The sequence below is a fragment of the Buteo buteo genome, chromosome 21 (assembly GCF_964188355.1).
Source record: "Buteo buteo chromosome 21, bButBut1.hap1.1, whole genome shotgun sequence".
Classification (NCBI taxonomy): Eukaryota; Metazoa; Chordata; class Aves; order Accipitriformes; family Accipitridae; genus Buteo; species Buteo buteo.
This window is the reverse complement of record NC_134191.1, coordinates 7,958,416-7,975,877: the sequence shown is the minus strand read 5'-3', so window position 1 is coordinate 7,975,877 and position 17,462 is coordinate 7,958,416. Positions and strand designations below refer to the sequence as shown.

Here is a 17,462-nt window from a genome sequence, read left to right as displayed (position 1 = left end):
GACGTTTCACCTTGCAGAGAGGGAAGATGAGCCCACGGAGACTGCTGGGCTGGGGACAGGGTGGCAGAGCTGACACAGAGAAGTGAAAGAAGGCAGAAGAGCTGTGTGCAAGGTCGAGCATGAGCTGGAGCATTAATCCTAATGGTACAACATCAACTGAAGAATGCGGTCCCAAACTGTGTATTTCAGTTACTTCAACCTGTAGATGTTGGATTTGCAGTAGCTAGTCTCTTTTCTGGCGGAGGAGAATTTCTCTTGCTTTTCTGGTGCAAACAGATTTAGGCCTGGGACTGGGAGTGCATTTGTCGCTCAGGAAAGGACTGAGCAGAGTTCTCACAGTTCTGAATTTACTGACACCTACTGTGAGGCATAATTTTGCAATTATAAAAATCCCAAGAAACTCAAAACCCTCTGTGTAGCACAGAGGACCCTGCGCCCACAAGAAGTGCATCTGATCTTCAAAGCTACCACTCTGTGTTAACAAGGACTCCATTAACAGCTCACGTTTTAAAAAGCAGTTCATAGCTTACTATATTTATGCAAATGAGTATTTAGGGAAAGAGACTTGGAGATAAGCAGCAAAATTAAGCAAGGCTTCGACATGAAGACTTTAAATGTAATTATTAATGTAATTGTTTTCTTTTCCAAAATGCAACTGCTCTTGTCTGCGCTGCACAAGGACCAAAACAATTGACCCTTAATTTTAGCAGAAGAGCTTCTGCTCATCTAATCCAGCAAGAGTGCTTGTGTCTGATTAGCACAGGATGAATTGATTCCTGGGAGCAGAGCTCCTGCTACAGTGTTTTGTCTGTTCTCTTCCCAGATCACATTCTGCTACAGATTTCTACATTTAGATGACAGATCTGGCTGCTGTCTGTGGGATTCACCTAGCTGCAACTGCACATTGATTAGCAATTGCCTTGAGGAAATTCAGAGTATCCAGGCAACCGGGAGGAGGCCGCAGATACAGCATCTGGATCGGAAGCAAAACATAGGCAACGAAACAGATCTCAGAGAAATTAACCTACAATATATGCAAATCCAATCTGCTTTAACTAGGAGATTCTCTGTCAATTTTTGCGGTTATTAATGGTGAGGTTAACTGAAAGATCAGTCTGCATTTCTCATTAAATTAGTCAAAATGTTACAATGCGTACATTTCAATTTATGTCTGAAATTTAACATACACTCCAATTAGTGTCCTTATAGGCAATGACAGCATAGCAGAAAGTCACCTACAGATCAAATCAGTCTCATTTATTCTGATTTCTCCTATGTTGAGATATCACTAGGTATTGCCACATGCTATTGTAAACACTCATGTACAGCTGCTTCCAAGCACATTTAATGCATGGAAAAATTCTAAAACAAACCCAAGATACTTCAAGTAACACATAAGCAGTAAGATCTTGGTAGCATGGGGCACGACATGGCTATGGAAGCTCAGGGTTTTTCCTGAGCCCCGCTGTATTATAGCAACTGTTATATCCATGTGCAAATAGATTAAAAAAGTTCATAGGGAACATAAATAAGTATGTGCTTGTGCATGGTATATAGAGAACACAGGAGAAGCAGCTGGAACACACCCTACCTAGCACAAGGTTGTAGGAATCAAGAAAATACCATGTTAAGCCGTTCAATATGCAACTCTTCTTTTTGCAAATACTAAATATTTATAAATATATATATACACTGCCACCACGAGGATGTGTCCCATTAACACCATGCCTCTCCGGAAGGCGGTGGCATGTGTATCGCAGCTCGAAGAGTGGGCCAAGCTCTGCACCGGCAGGGAAATGCCGTGGCTTTGGAGGCCGGGCTGCCTCTTGGCACAGAAGGGCTGCCCAGCTGCAAAGGAGCTGGATAACACTAGCGAGGAGTCACCAGTTCTAGGGATGGTCCCGAGCACAGCCAGTACCAAGAAACAGTGCCAAAATGTGCCTGGCTGCCATCTATCAATGGACTACTATGAACAGCCTTCAACACATCAGAGTGTGGTTAAAGAGTAAACAATGCCTTAAAATAACTTGAAATCTAACCTAGGAAAAAAGCATCTAATTCACCATATCTTTTTTTGCCAGAGGTGTTTGGGGACAACCTTTTCCCACAAGGTTTGTGTTTTAAAATGCATCAAAACCAGTGAAAAGCAGGACTGCTAATGAACAATTTCAGACAGAGCTCACATTGAAAAACTTCTTACTGAAGGTGCACAGAGAGAAGTTAATCAGCAATGCCATAGGAAATTCAAAACCATTCTAAAACCCTATCAGATATTTCAATATTTGCTTTTAGAGAGAGTTACTCAGCTACCTCTTTAGCTGTTTGTAGAATGAAGCATTGTTATCAGATGACACTTCAGTTTAGCAGCACTCATGCTTAACACTGATAATCATGTACATACACAAGACTGTGTTGTCTTTTTTTCTTACTAGTGGTTTAGAAAAAATAACAGAAAAAAAAAAAAGCAAGCAAAGTCTAAAAGCCAAAGATAGAACAGGAACCTTTCTGCAGTACACAGATGTTAATAAGTGGATATTTGACATGATACATTGTAATAGTGCTAAAGGAGCCATTATGATTTATTGAGTCAATCTGCAGTATGGAGACAATAATAAGTGGATCTTATCTTATTAAGTGGAACATGTTGTTCTGCTGCATGGGCATCCCCAGCATCTGCCACCCTTACTCACCCAATCTTCCCGTCATGTTTTGCATGCCACAGACACAGCTCTCGTTTCAAGGTTGTACCAAGTTGGTGAGACCCACAGGCTGCGAAGACACCAGAAGACCAGCAAAGAAAATCCAGCCATTTTGCTAAAGCAGCTGGGGGAGCAGGGCTGCTGCAGAGAAACCCAAGGAGAGCTAGCACATCAGATAAATTAGGCTAAAGGCATCTTGATTTGAAGCATGTTGCTGAATACACCTCTCTACTTCAGCTGAAATTCTAACTGCACTATTAAGGTAATTTATTACACTCATTAAGTACCACAATCGGAGACCCTGTCTACAGTAGCTAGCTTTATACACTTTAAAAATGTTAGCAAGTCACCCCATTACATCTTAGTCATGAGACTAATGCAGATTACTTATTACTTCTCTTGGCAATCACATAACACTTGTCCTGAGAATGAAAGATGATGCCTTGACAATAATATGCTATAATGTAATAACCCTTCACATGTTATAAAGTGCAGCACTTTTTCTTTTGAGGATCACTAAGTGCTGGGCAGGCATTCATCAATACCGCCTCGCCAGACCCCGGTGACACAGCCATCCCCATTCAAAATTCAGCCACCATGCTAATGTCCCCGTGTGTCTCTGCACAGCACCCATCTCCACTGCTGCATTCAGTACAGCTCTCTGAAATACCGTTGCTTCCACTCTCTCCCTCCTATTTGTAATAGCAGATAACTGCAGGCACAGGATATCTGCTGAAATATTAATGAGAGAGAAGTAAGTGTTGTTTTAATATTCTCCAGGCCAGTAACATGAAGTATAGAGCAGTTACCTGATCTGCCCAGGGCCACTCAGCAGCTGGGGAAGAAACGGGAGTAAAATCTAGAAGTTGTGGTTCTGCTCAAAACAGCCCTCCCTTGGGGTCCCTGTGAGAGCCCGCAATTCAAATGCAGAAGTAATTGCTAAATAATTAGTAGCCTACACAATTACTTCCATGCATCCGTCAGTATTTTATGCCCTGAAGAAGCAGTCAATAAATGCCTGAGATTATAATTATCATGATTTCCTATCCACCAGAAGGCCTAGACAATGCGCAGTCTAAAAAGATTTTTCCTTCCTAATGAGTACTGTCAATGGGAATTACTAACCGGCTTGAGCATGTTGCGAGCAGCTTTACCAGCATGCACGTGGTGCAAAAAGCACCAATACTGGTACAGCACCACAGCTCTGGGCAGGTCTTCCAGAATTTCAGCACCAGCTCCTGGATTCAAATGATCAGCATGTAGCTTTCATTAGGGGAAAAAAGAAGTTGTTTCTAGGCTTTATGGTTAAAAATAAGCACGTTAAAATGAACTGAAAACCTCTGGAATTAAGGCTTGCAAATGCCTCCTCCCATCCGATCACAATTTTTGCAGCATTTTGTGTGAAGAACACACCAGAGAGGTGACAGGTGACCAGAAAAGCAGCTGCCATGCCCGCTCTGCATTCACCGGGACGTGAATCAAAAACTGCCCAGAAGAACCTATTTGCAGTGTGCCAGAGGAAATAAGAATGACATGCAGCCCAGTAGGTAGGCAACACCTTTCTTCCCCTATTTAGCTTGCAGTTTCACTCTGCAATTAGAGCACTTTCAAAACCTAGGTTGTTCTTTCAAAACCTGATACACTCTCCTACTCTTTTATGGTTTCCAACTGTTCTCTTTTGCATTTTCTTTATTCTTTCCAAATCAATAGTATCCATATCAGCATCAAAGTCCTGTGTATTACCCCTCTTCTGACTGCTCCCTGTTTTCTAATCTTTCTCCCTGGAAGTTCTCTTCAGTAAGTCTTACTAAAAAAATGTTCATGTTACATCTTCTCCTGCAAAGTTTTTCCCAATAATAGTGCCAGTATTCACGTGGCTTTATGCCTTTCAAGAGGCAAAAAACTGTCATCCAGTAATGCCAAGACTTTATCCTGATCATTCAGGTCAGACTTCCTCTCCAGCAGCTGAAACATAGCACAGAAATACAGGGCATCCATCCATCCGCCCCACCACCACATGCAGACACTTACAAATTAAGGGCCAGAAGGGACCTTGGGACCACCCTGACCCCAAACCACCAGCCTGCTTGAGCCACATGAGCTTGTGGCTGCCAGGCTCATGAAAACTTCTCCAGTCATCATCACTACTCTCCATTTCATAGAATTCCCCTTCCTTCATCTCTAAATCACCTAATTACATTGTAATCAAAAGCAACCTTTTCTTTGCAATTGTTTGATTCCCACTCAGCACAATAGGTAGCATTATTAATAATAAAAGCCATGCATTAAAGGTATTATTTTATTGTTCTTCAGAGGGAAATAGATTATTTCCTTTTGTCGGGTTCCATCCCTCTGGTTTAGAATAAGCCATCACTGGCAAGGTCAAAAATACAATCAACTTCTTCATGGTGGTACATTTAAAAAAATAAAAACAAAGAAGGCAGCAAAATCCAGCATAAAACAAACGACAATTAAAGTAATCTAAGACTATAAAGTTGGGCAATAACAAAGACTTGGTCATTAGAAGTCTAACTTACTTTGTGGTCTGCGTTTTTGGCATATTGGGGTTTTTTTATAGACAAAATTGATGGAGATTACAGCACTGAGTCTGAATCACACCAGCTTCCAAGATCTAATCAAGCTCAAGACTGTCTTGATCAATACTGTTGTAAAATAAGATTTCCAAAAAATGTACAACAATGCCATTAAAGAAATCTCAGAAGGCAGCAAAATAATTTCTTGAAGCTGTAAGTGAAAAATGAACTTTATTTATTTCACATTACAATCAAACAGTAATGTGTCTTGATGCATATGTGCACACATGCATCATCATTATTTGCTTTATTCTTATTGATTTTTCCTTCCATGGGCCAGCTCTCCAGAACCACTATGCACCAGCGTCACTGATGTCAATGGAGAAAGAGGCTTCTCAGCACTTCTGACAAATTATTCCTTTAAAGTTCAGACACTTCTATCACCCACAGAAATGAAATACGCATTAGACTTATGAGAAATCAACCTCATCTTCAGCAGCTCAAAAGAGCAACCCATGAAATCTAAACAGTTTAGCTGCTACTGCATATAATCACATAAGCAATGAAACAACCGTGTTATAACTGTCCCAGATGGGTACAGCATTTCCCGAAAACTGATTCCCAGCATGTCCCAGAAGCCAGCTTAGAGACAGTCACCCATTTTGTCTTTCCAAGTGGAAAGGTCACCAGAACAAATACGATCAGGAAGTAACGGCGAGGCCGTTCAGCTGATCTATTTCAAGCACCATGACAAAGAAAACTAATTTAGTGTTATAATTAGAAACACAGAGAGGAAAAAGCTCATTTTGGAGAAGTGCTGCTGCTGGAACGTTAACATTGGTGCCGATGGAGCTAATCAGCTCAGAGAGGTGGAAGAGTGAAACCAAATTATACATTTAGCATCTTCATGCAAACCAGGTTTGACACTGCAATTGTCTGCAGTTGGGAATAAGTGCAAGGTTTAAAGGTGACCTAACAAGAGAGCTTTTAAAGAAATAGACTAAACAAACAGTGTTCCAAGACTTTTTTTTTAGAGCTCGAAAACCAAAACCACATGTCACAATCTTTTCTGTTCATATTTGATACTTTTCAAAGCCTATCGGCTATTTCTGTGTAGTTCATATTTTTAAATGTATTTCATGTTTCTTATTACCAGCTGCAAGAATAAGGCTTTTTCAACTTCTTGTAATTACAAGAAGACCCATTTAATTTCTTGTAAATGGAAATATGACATGAATGAGCTGAAGTACGCTGGAAGGACTTTCAAACCTGTAATGTATTTCTTTTCATTGTCTTCTCAAGAGGTACATCTGAATGTTGGGGGGGGGGGGTGTTAAAAAACAAACAAACAAAACCAAAAAACACCCCGAAAGGAGTTTTCAATTTAAAGGAGATATAGATTGCAGGTTTAGCTACACAAATCCTATTGTGTACCTAAACATGGCCCATTTGCCTTGCATTTCTCTGGGAGTCAAAGCTATCTTTTCCCTGCTCTCACCCTGGTGATATTTCAGGTGCCCCTTGGCTGTCTCAGTGAGGTTGTTTGTAAAGCTGTGCTGTAAAAAGGATCAACACAATGACCCAAGTTAGAAGTAATTATCCAAGAATAAAGAAGGAAAAAAAAAGGCTAAACCCAGTGCATCGTGTAGCTGCATAGTGAGACACAATTGGGTGATGAAGGATATGTATTTAGGGAAGATGAAGGGAAAGAGAGACAGCAGGAGGGAAGAAAAAGTGAACAAGGAGATGAGCCATAGCAGATACAACAAATAGATGCATTTTCATTCACTGCCACACTGCCTTCCCTCAGTATTTTGTAACTGGACTTTCCTGGCGTACTGAAGTTAATCTTTTGAGGTAGTTAACTTGAAGGGAAAAGACAAAAGCACAGCAATATTGGAATTCCCTCTCTCGGGGTACATAGAGAAAAGGGAAGTAGAGCACTAGGATGGAAAGTGAGGTCCTAACTTGAGCTGGTTAACTCAAGCAAGGATGATGCAAGTCTGGTGTCCTACCATGGTTACTTGAAGTGCTTTTTCACTGCCCGTGGCTCCATACCTTCATAAGTTCCTACTTCCAGAAGGGTCCCACTTCGCTCCAACTCCAGAAACTCCTCCACAGTCAGAAAGTTATAGTCCACACCAGGCACTTCTCCTTCTCTCGGAGGGCGGGTTGTGCCTGAAAGGAAAAATTAGCATGTTAATATAGTTGTTTTCTTACTAAGAGTTAAAAGGGACAGTAAAAAAAAGATCATAAAGATACAAGAGCATCTGTAAAATACAGTTCTGTGAGCTACACAGACAGCAGTGTCACAAGAGTTCAGTTAGAAGTTAGGAGCCCACGTAAAAACAAGACAAGACATAGATCACAGGTTGAGCTGGGAGTACCAGTTCCACTCAACGACGATGTTTTTGATATTCTCAGAAAGACTCTGGCAAAGAAATCTCTCCTATCACATGCAGAAACACAGCTGGAAGAGTTTGGTATCTGGGAATATGCCAGCAATTACCTTCCTGCCATTAGCACAGTCTCTCATACTTCAGCTTCACTAAAATTGCAATCTGTATTCTCAGATAAAGCAACTTCTTTCTAGCTTCCATTATTTCTGTATCACCTTATCTTACCAAACATTCCTTTACATCATAAAGATCTTTTCTCCCTTATTTCTTTTCAATATTTTATCTCTATTTATGTTGTTATTTTTTATTCAGCATTAAAAAGTACCGTGAGACAGTTTTGATGCACCGTTCACACATGCTCACTAACGAGACAACCTGCAAACACTTCTCACTGAATTTCACCTATAAGCTCATTCCAGTTCAAGAAATACTTTTCCTTTTGAGTAATAATTCACACAGAATCTCTCTCTAGCACTCAACAATTTCAATAGCACCCACGGAGAACGAGGCCCCAATCACTGCTACTCTGCCAGCTCTGAAACTCTTCTCTCTTCTGACCAATTTACAGCCCTTTGAAGCATGGTGTAAGATGAGTCATTTCATGACTTTTTGCTAAGATGGCTTGGGCCACTGCATTTTAGGTCACCGAGCACAGCTTAATTGATTAGGATCAATTTCTGTTCAATAGCCTTTATTTTCCATGACTCTGGAGGCTAGGAGATGGCTGTCTTCTGTACATCTAAGATTAAATATAAATGATAGATTTACAGATGGTACAGGAAACTGAACTTTAGAAGAAAGAGCAGCATTAGAGAGTTGGAGGTGTCCGAGTGCTGCGGCCGCAAGCGATCTGCTGGCTTGGGAATAACTTTGGAGATGTGGAAACCATACCTAACATTTAATGAAGCATGATTTCTCACTTCTGTGGGACTCTTCCGGCCCCTGGGCAGTGACTTCTCAGTGCATATAATTTCTTAAACCCTCTATAAAAGGACTGAAGAAAGTATAAAGAAGCTGAGCTTCTGGAAACTAATTGGGAAGATTCCAGCTCTCAGAAGTTGAAAGAGCATAAATTTACCATGCCTGCATCTGGCAAATGTTTTCCTCAAGTGCCAGGGAAGCGGAAAGTCTGCTTATGCCCTATTCATCTGAGAGAATGTTCAAGAGGTCAGTCTTGACAGAGTCACACCCTTGAAAGACTATCACTAGATTAATTTCCTTGATAGACATCCACTTTCTCTAACATCCTCCATTTCTTGTTTCAAAATAGAAACTCTCTCTCTTTTTCTATTATTTACCATCAGTCTTCAGATAGTCTATAAATTCCTGTGCTTTTTCTATCATTCCTTCTCTTGGAGCTCTGTGAATGGGTGAAGGCAGGAGGAGGAAAAGCAAAAAAAAGGGGATGGAAATGGTGATGAATATCTTCATCCTACTAGCAGAATTACTCTTTCCTATTTGAAAGGAATCAATTTTGCGGTCTTTGTATTTCCGAATCCTTACAGTAAGACTACAACGATTTTTACCGACTAGTTTGTAACAGAGGACAGATGTCTTTCACAGATCTACGCCAGAGAAATAATGGAACTGCACCACACACCCCTCTCTGCCCGGTGCTTGCGCTTCCACCTAAAGGCAGGCAGCCAAGCTCAGCGGGCAATGCCCACGCAGGTCCCCCCTGGTGTGCAAGGAGCGGGCACGCATCCAGCCACGGGGATGAAGGGTCACAGAGCCCGCAGCATCTCCTCCCTGAGCACTGACACTGCTGTAGAGGTTCAGGTTGTGAGGACCCTCACCGGAGCATCGTGGCTGTGGACCACTGCCAGGTTCCCCTAAACCAGGCCCACAAGAGGGAAGGAAGAACGAAAAGCCTCAGCAAAAAGTACGTCCAAGGATGTGCTGTAGCTGTCCCATGCCTGGAGCACAGTGGAAGTGAGAATTAGACTCTGTAGTGCTCCTCATCCAATGCATCCATCACACGTCACCCCGAGCCATGCGGCACCTGAGCCAAATGACAAAGATCGGGAGATGCTTTTTCCCAGTAACTGAGAACACACGTTCATGAGACACAAAGATCAGGGAACTTCAGGACTCATTTTACTTTATCTTCTAAATCCCTCTTCCTTTCTTTACCTACATCTTCCCACAGAGAGTATTTATTAATCATTTTTTTTTTCTTTCTGAATTTTTATAGCGGTGAAATTGCAGTCAGCAGTTTACTAGTGCTGGCTGCCTATTTGACATGACAATTATATCTCTGCCATAATTCCTCTGAGCCATTTTAATGGATCTATTTGTTTCATCTCAGTGTTCTTAATTTCCTGAATATGTTCAAGTCGAAAAATCGCAGATGTGCTTGCTATCAGCGCGATTGCCTGCAATACACGCTGAATGCATTAGAAACGCCAAGTCGCCGCGTAAAAGAAAAACATTACATCACAGAGATAACATTTGTCACCTCGCGTCGGTCCTCAGCAACAAAAGGAGGGAAAATAAAAAACTACACTGGTTAGGGTATCTTATCTGGGCAAAGGCGAAAAACCCAACGACTTTCCATGTTGCTGTCTAGAGCAAAGATTGCTTGCAGATGCTCGGGCTGTTATCCTGCTTCACATCTGAGCAAGTGTTACTGAATGCAATTCAGAAAGGCAGGGGGAAGGGAAAACCCGCCTCCGTTTTTCTTGTAGCAGAATGACAGGCTGCCGGCTGGACACACGCCTGGCAGATGGCATTTCAAAGAGTTTTCATGAACCATCTGGGATGTGTACAATGATTACAAACCACACTTACAACAAAGCCAGAAGGGTTGCTTCACAAGGGGGGTGGGGGGAGAGGGCGGGCGGAAAGAAAGGGGGGAAGAAAAGAAAACCAAGAGGTGCATAAGCAAACTCGACTTTTTCTCAGGCACAGGACGCTAAGAATAATTGGCACCTTCCACCCCGAGCCCTTCCACAGCCTGAAACAACTGCTCGACTACGGCGCAAGCATGTGTGTGCACAGCCCAACACCATCGCAGGCTGCAAGCTACTGCTGGAGCTTTCTGCTGATAAACTCCAAACTGTAATTAATTCTCCCATCGTTAACGTGACTTCATTATGTACAAAAGCATAGTGTGCGTGTGTGTGTCCTCCCTCCCTCCCCCTTTAAATTGCATTTCAGCATCCTTACCACAGGATGGTCGTCACTGAAGAAGAGGGCTATGGAGATGACTGTACACTTTATCAGAGCTAATAGCAGGTCAGACCACTGCTAATGGCAGAATTAATTGAGCACAGTGAGTGCTGTAGATGGCCCAAACAGGAGTTAAGATACTCCAGCAGAAAAGGCGAGCCAATCATATTTAAATACGTTAACCTGCCTGCCATGTTTGCACTGAAATATTAAGTGGCATCAAATCTTATTGCCATTAGGTAGCAATTTAGCAAATTAATTTGAGCTATGTCCCACTGTGTGACTAACTCAGAATTGCTAATGCTACAACAAGAAGGAACTGGAGGAGAAACCGAGTGGTTACCAACTCCTTCTGCACATTTAATGGTTCATAAACTTTCACTCTTATTTGGCTAGAATGTCCCACAACATATAAAACTAGTTAAAGACATTATATTCACAGGGGAATTGCTCAAATCTTCTGCAACTACAGCAGACTTAAGAAAATAAATAAATAAATATAAGGCTACTGGTTACCATTGCAGGTTTTACCTTCTCTCTTGTCCTGGGGAGATAAAACTACATATAACATGGGTGGCTCCGATGCTAGGTGAAATGTTTGCCCAGCTGTTGCTTTGGTTATCACACCCAAGCTAGCTGCATCCCAGTTTATTCATGCATCACTAATGCTTGGGCCACAAAAGAGGATCTCATCATAGGCTGATGACCCCATCTGAGAAACTGCTTCTAGACACAGGTCAGTTTGCCCAAGCAGAGCCCAGTGCTGTACTTAAGCTAACTAAATTAAAGCTTGTCATCCATGCCTAGAATAACTGGACTGTGGCTCAGATGTACTGATGACTATCAACTATTATTCTGAATAATTTAAGTACCCATTTAAAAGACAAATAGCTGCTGCTGTTGTGTTGCCTATCAACCATGTTGAGAATTACCCAACATGAGCCTCAATTATAGTATGGCCAGATTGTTAATATGTGATTCAGGGGCTGTTTAGCTCCTTATCAATCTACCAAGGCCTCATGTTAAGCTGTTAATAGCCACTGATGCCCTGCTGCTAAATTAATCAGAATCTTGCTTATTGTAATCTAAAAATAAGACTTCAAAGGGGCCGTAGACACTTCAATTATTTTCTTGTTAAAACAAAAACAATTCTTGAGCAGTAATTCTGTTACCACACACCAAAACAGCCCCTAGCAAGTCATGAAGAAGTTGACTTCTCAAGTGCAGAAGACCTACATCTCCCATTTGCAAAGCAATGATTTCTGCAAACTACTTATCCAACTCCACTGGCTGGCAGTGATAACCTGGTGAGCCACCAGAATATAGCTGATCAAACCACAAGTCATTTGCTTCTCATCTCCACTGACCAGCTTCTCTTAAAATGACAGATAATGTGGGAGATGCACTCTCAAAGTAATGATATAGTTGCTACAACCATATTTTATACAAACTCAAGTCACTGGTCGTTACCAACAGTGAATGGAACTGTAGTAAATAAGGTTTTAATGTGAAGTGTGCAGGGATGCTATTGACTCAGGAAGCTGCAACGCCGAAAGCTGTTGTGGGGGTTTGCTGAGAGGCTGTTTGCGGGTGGGTTAGAAGGAAGGATGCTGTTCTTGCCATTGCTCTTGAAGACTGATATTTTTGTTCATTCAGCAAGAAAAGACTGCTCTCATCACCTACCATGAAAAAATCTTCAGCTGCCAAGGAAATAACATATTAGGAAAACAGCCCCTCTTCCCTCTGCACAGTGTTTAGAGGTCACCTTCTTCCCTCATGTCACAGGATAATTTGGAGAGCCTGCTCTGGCTCTCCTGCATCTGTCACCTATGGTGCCAGATAACTGGAAGGCAGAACAACTTCATAGATCTGCTAATGGCAAGCAGAGAAGGGAAAAGGCAGAGACAACCTCGTCTATCTCCAGAAGAGGCAACCTGATTAGCAGCCAAGCTTAAAGCAGAACTTATCTGCAGCACAGTATTAGAAATAGCCTTATCTACATTAACAAAAAATAAAGTGTAACCTATCTGTAAGAGAACACTGTACACAGAACTACTTCATCTTATTGTCTTCCGGGGTTATCCAAACTAAGACTACTGGCTGGTTTTTCTCAACAGCAGTAGAAGGAATAGTAGTTGGACACTGTTATGCTATCCATTATATACCTGTGACCCACTTACCTATGGTAAGGGGTAAGAGGTAATTTATAGTTGTAACTACATGAAAATATGGAAGTTTCAGAAAGTCCTGGTCTGTTACTAACCAAACATGCTCAACTTATAAATACAATTTTCTCCTGAAACTCAAAACTCGGGAAGCTCATTCTGGGATTTTAAATGTTGTCTGTCCCTTCTCTAGCCAGTGACTGGATACCTATAAACCACAGGAATGCGATAAGCATTCAAAGTGTCTCGGCGGCAGTCTCGGCGGCAGAGTAGAAATTCAGTCCAAAGGAGAATGTGGTCTGTCGCTAGAAATTAATTCACAGCTCTGGTAATGATGCATGTGCAGGAACAGACGCTGATTGCCTCTTCCTGGCCACACAGATAACTGCAGTACTAAAAGCAAGTTTCTGTCACTGTGGTCAGCAGGAATGACTGATTAAACCCAGAAAACAGCTGACCAAGAAAAAACTGTCTTACTACAGACACATTTCAGAGAGAAATGCATTTTGTGGCTGTGCTCTAAAGTAATTTTTCTTCTATAGGGGGAGATGGAAGGGATTTGTACCACGAGCTCAGTATCTCCTTCTCCCACCAGCCTTCCCAGCAACACGAAGTGGCCAAAGCTGGATCCCACAGCAGCAGCTTGTGAGGATCACCTCTTGCTCACAGGGCTGTGCCAGCCACGCACACGAGCAATGGCAGGTTGACCCTCCGTGCACGTAAAAGCTGCTCTCCCTCCTTCTGAGGTGCCACGTCCAGTTGCATCTCTCTGGCCCTTTCTCTCAAAGAAGTTCTGACTGCCTGGAGCCTTCCTGGAGAAATGATTCAGCCAAGCCACACAGCAACAGCTCAGAGTTTGTATTCCCTCCAGGCACTGAGTTATTTTTGTCCCTTTTAAATCTATTTTTGGTATTTTTGTGGCCTTCGCTGCTACCAAATAAGAACACTGATAATCTTCAACACATTTATCCTTACAGCATTTTGAGGTAGAGAAAGTGGGTTTATTTCTTTTTTTATAGCACAAGATCAGCCAGACCCAGGCTCTCAAAGGACTTCAGGAGCCTAATTCTAGAGAAATCAATGGGATTTAGGAAACCCTACAGATCAGGATCAGGGCCTAACAGATTAAAAGGGACAAAAATAACTTGGTGGTGCATTGGGGCTTTGCAAGCCTATTTGTATGTGTCGCGAAACACCATGCCATGGCTACGCAAAGCCAATTCAGCACGAGGGGGTTCGCTCTTGAATGTAACATCAATTTAAAAGAAACTGATAATTACCTGATGAAGTAGTTACCTGCCACACTCCCCAAGAAAGCCACTTTAAAAAGACCTGTTTAAGGATCTATGCCAAATATTCAAATACAGCAGCACCTCCCTGACCTGGGAAAGTACCACTGATGGTACTACTGCAGTATGGCAGTTACTAATGCAGTTACAACCTCTTCATGTGTCCTTCGGAGCATTCCTTTGCTTTCTCCTAAGGAAAAAAAAAAAAGAGTATTCTGGCATTAAATAATATGTGAATAATAAGTGTTCTTGGGTTTGCAACAGCAGCAGCTCACCTTCTGGATCCCTCTCTTTGAGTGATTGCTGGTACCTCACAAGACACCTGCAGCTGAATCCCTCTCATTTCCCACGAGGTGGGACACCCACCAAGAAGATTAAACTTCATGAACTAATGAGTTTGCCATTAATCCTGTGCTCCTGGAGTCCAACAGCATGACATCCACTAATTTAAATTGTGAGCTACTGATGAAAAAGCAAACTATGTACCTCCTTGGCGAGAAGACCTTAGCTGTAACTACGCACAATTTTATGCTTTCTAATATATGGATTAGTGTAATAAAGTGTAATTTTATAAATCAATAAAGCTGTAGTAATGAGATTGCACTGTAATGTTCTGCTTTTAAATATTGGCACAGAAATGAATGAAAATTGCCATTTGTGCAAGTGTGTATGTGACTTACGGGAAGTGAAATTAGCTGGAAGTAAATTAACAGGGTGATTATATAGTTGCGTTTATATTCAGTTTCTCTCATATATACATTTTTAGAAGTCTAGATAATGCTACAACCATGACACACACCTTCATTTCAAAAGGACCACCTTTCTTCTATGTAAAAATTGTCATAGTTGCTTTCAGTAGAAATTTTGTCTATCTTGGAAGAGGCTACAGCTGACGATGGTAAATTAAATACATACACTGGATAATTACAGGGTGCCCTTATTAGCTGGTTATTTTTCATCCTGTAGATCACTCGCTCCCGACTATCTCAGCCCAAGCCTAACCTGATCCCTGTAGTGCTCGCTCAGGGCTGTCCCACATCAGTCACCTCGAGACTTACCATGCAGAGGCACAGTAGTGCTCTACGCTGCATGCCCGGAGCAGCCATGGAAAAGCACGACGTGGATGAAGATGACTATTCCATACGAGTGTGCACATTAAATACAACAGGCTAAAGGTGTGTGTGGGGGGGTGAGTGCTTAAAATCTACTTTGAAATAAGTCACAGGAGACCTGGGACGTAGTGTCGCTCCCATGCAAACAGCACTTTTAAACAAATACTTCACTGCCTTATTTATACTTTCATATTATAGGAAGTAGTTTATCTGGAGGTACAACCTATCTTGCTTTATATCTGCTTTTTTCATGGCTACTTGCAAAGCTATCTGCTTTCTACAAATTGCCAAAGAGAAGGTGTAGCCCAGTCTGAGAGTTTCATAAGTCAAGGGCTAGCGTCAAAACCAGGCTGTGAACTGGTCACAGAGGCACTCAGCTGCTGAGAAACAAAACACCCATCAGCTCCCTGTCATGTTTGGCTGAGTGCTGAGCTTAAGACAGTGTAGTATTAAAAATCATTTTTCATTAACTATTCCATCTTCATGTGGCTTGGTACAAGTTTTGAGTAAGTCATATTTGAGTAGAATAATAGAATAGGTAAAAATAAACCACTCTCAAACCTTTGGCTTCATGTCAGAGACAGAAGACCTGGAGGAGAGGGCTTTGGGAAAGATGAGGGGCCAAGACAGCAGTCGGGACTGGGTATACTGGAAACTCCTGCAAAATGAATTGCCAAGTCTCAGAGCAAAGAGAGACACAAAACCATGCAAGTCAGATAACCTGAGTTCACTGGCTTTCCAGGAAAACTTCAGGGTTTTGTAAGCATTGCACAATCCTTTTCACCCACTACAAAGTACTGGAGGAATTTCCCAATTTGGTGGAAGACATTCAGTGGAGTCTTGAAGCAGAAATACAGTGAACAAGAATACAATGACCAGTTTTATCTTGGATTTTTAAAATAAAACAAAGAATGAAAACTTATTTGGGCAATATATGTGACTATTGTAACCAAAGGAAGAATAAAAAAAAAACTGCATCAGAATCTATTGGTAGCCATATATATGTAAATCTGTCTCACAGTGAGATTAGCAGTAGATCTTCCCAGGAGCAAGACCGGCTGTTTGTTCTCCAAAACAGCACTACCACACAAGCTGCCACAACCACTGGAAGGAAAAACTTATCTCTTTCCTTTAAAACTTGAATACCAAAAAATTTTAATCTCCCCAAAACAAGATATCCTATTTTCTATTCTACTTCAAGGCTTCAGACATCTCCTGTGAACAGATACTGTAATTAAGCTCATACTAAATGGAGTATCCAACACAGACTGAACACCTGCAGTATTTCAATTCAGTTTTCATTCAAAAGCAATGTTTGCTTTTGACACCTGCATACATATGTGCACATATATCCATGAAAAAATATTTTGCATTTTAAAGCCATAGTAATAAATAGGAGATTATTTGATGTCCAATAGCTCACCTGCTTCAACAAAGATTACTTACCTCCTTTGCTGTTTGTCTTCCGAGGCTGTTTGTACTGCTGAGATAAGTACAACACAATGTGGGTCATCCCTGGTTGGGTGTGATATAAAACTCTTTCTGTTGACTTTAATTGCCCTTCTAGCAGACCTTTAATTTGCAGTTAAAAGTCTTAACAAAACACCTCACCTAACAGCATGTGCCTAAAACTAGACCAGTTCATTAGTCTAATCTCTGTAAAATTCCACCAAAGAAAGTCACATAAAACATACACATTTATCTCTGAGGCATTGCCTGAAGTTTGTTTCAGTGACCACATCCAGTCTACTGAAGAGAGACTCAATGAGAGAGGCTTTTTCCCTTTTTTTTTTTAATATAAAAAACCCCACAACACCGTTCCAGCACACTTTTACAAGACATCAATGTTAGTTATTTAAACCAGCTTTTTTTCCCTGAACAACGTACACTGGAGATACTGTCTCCATGGTATAGTTTCTCCCCTAGCCCAGGGTTGAGAAATGCTATAAACCTAATGGGCTTCCAACTGTGATAACCTTATCACACTCTTAGAAAGCCACGAGTCTCCTGTGGCTCTTCAATTTTTGGCTCTGCCCACTCACCAACCCTTGGTTCAGATGGGTCTTGTTACCTGACAAATGCTCCTTGACCTT

General features: G+C 41.6%; 1 protein-coding gene across 24 annotated transcripts in view; it reads right to left on the bottom strand.

Annotated features, from left to right (window-relative positions):
* MAGI1 (membrane associated guanylate kinase, WW and PDZ domain containing 1) overlaps nucleotides 1–17,462 on the bottom strand; it is a 357,068-nt gene that overhangs the window by 83,930 nt on the left and 255,676 nt on the right. For all 24 annotated transcript variants that reach the window (XM_075053339.1, XM_075053345.1, XM_075053338.1 and 21 more), the window contains exon 3: nucleotides 7,292–7,411. In XM_075053339.1, the coding sequence (XP_074909440.1) occupies nucleotides 7,292–7,411 (120 nt within the window). The remainder of the gene's footprint in view (nucleotides 1–7,291; nucleotides 7,412–17,462) is intronic.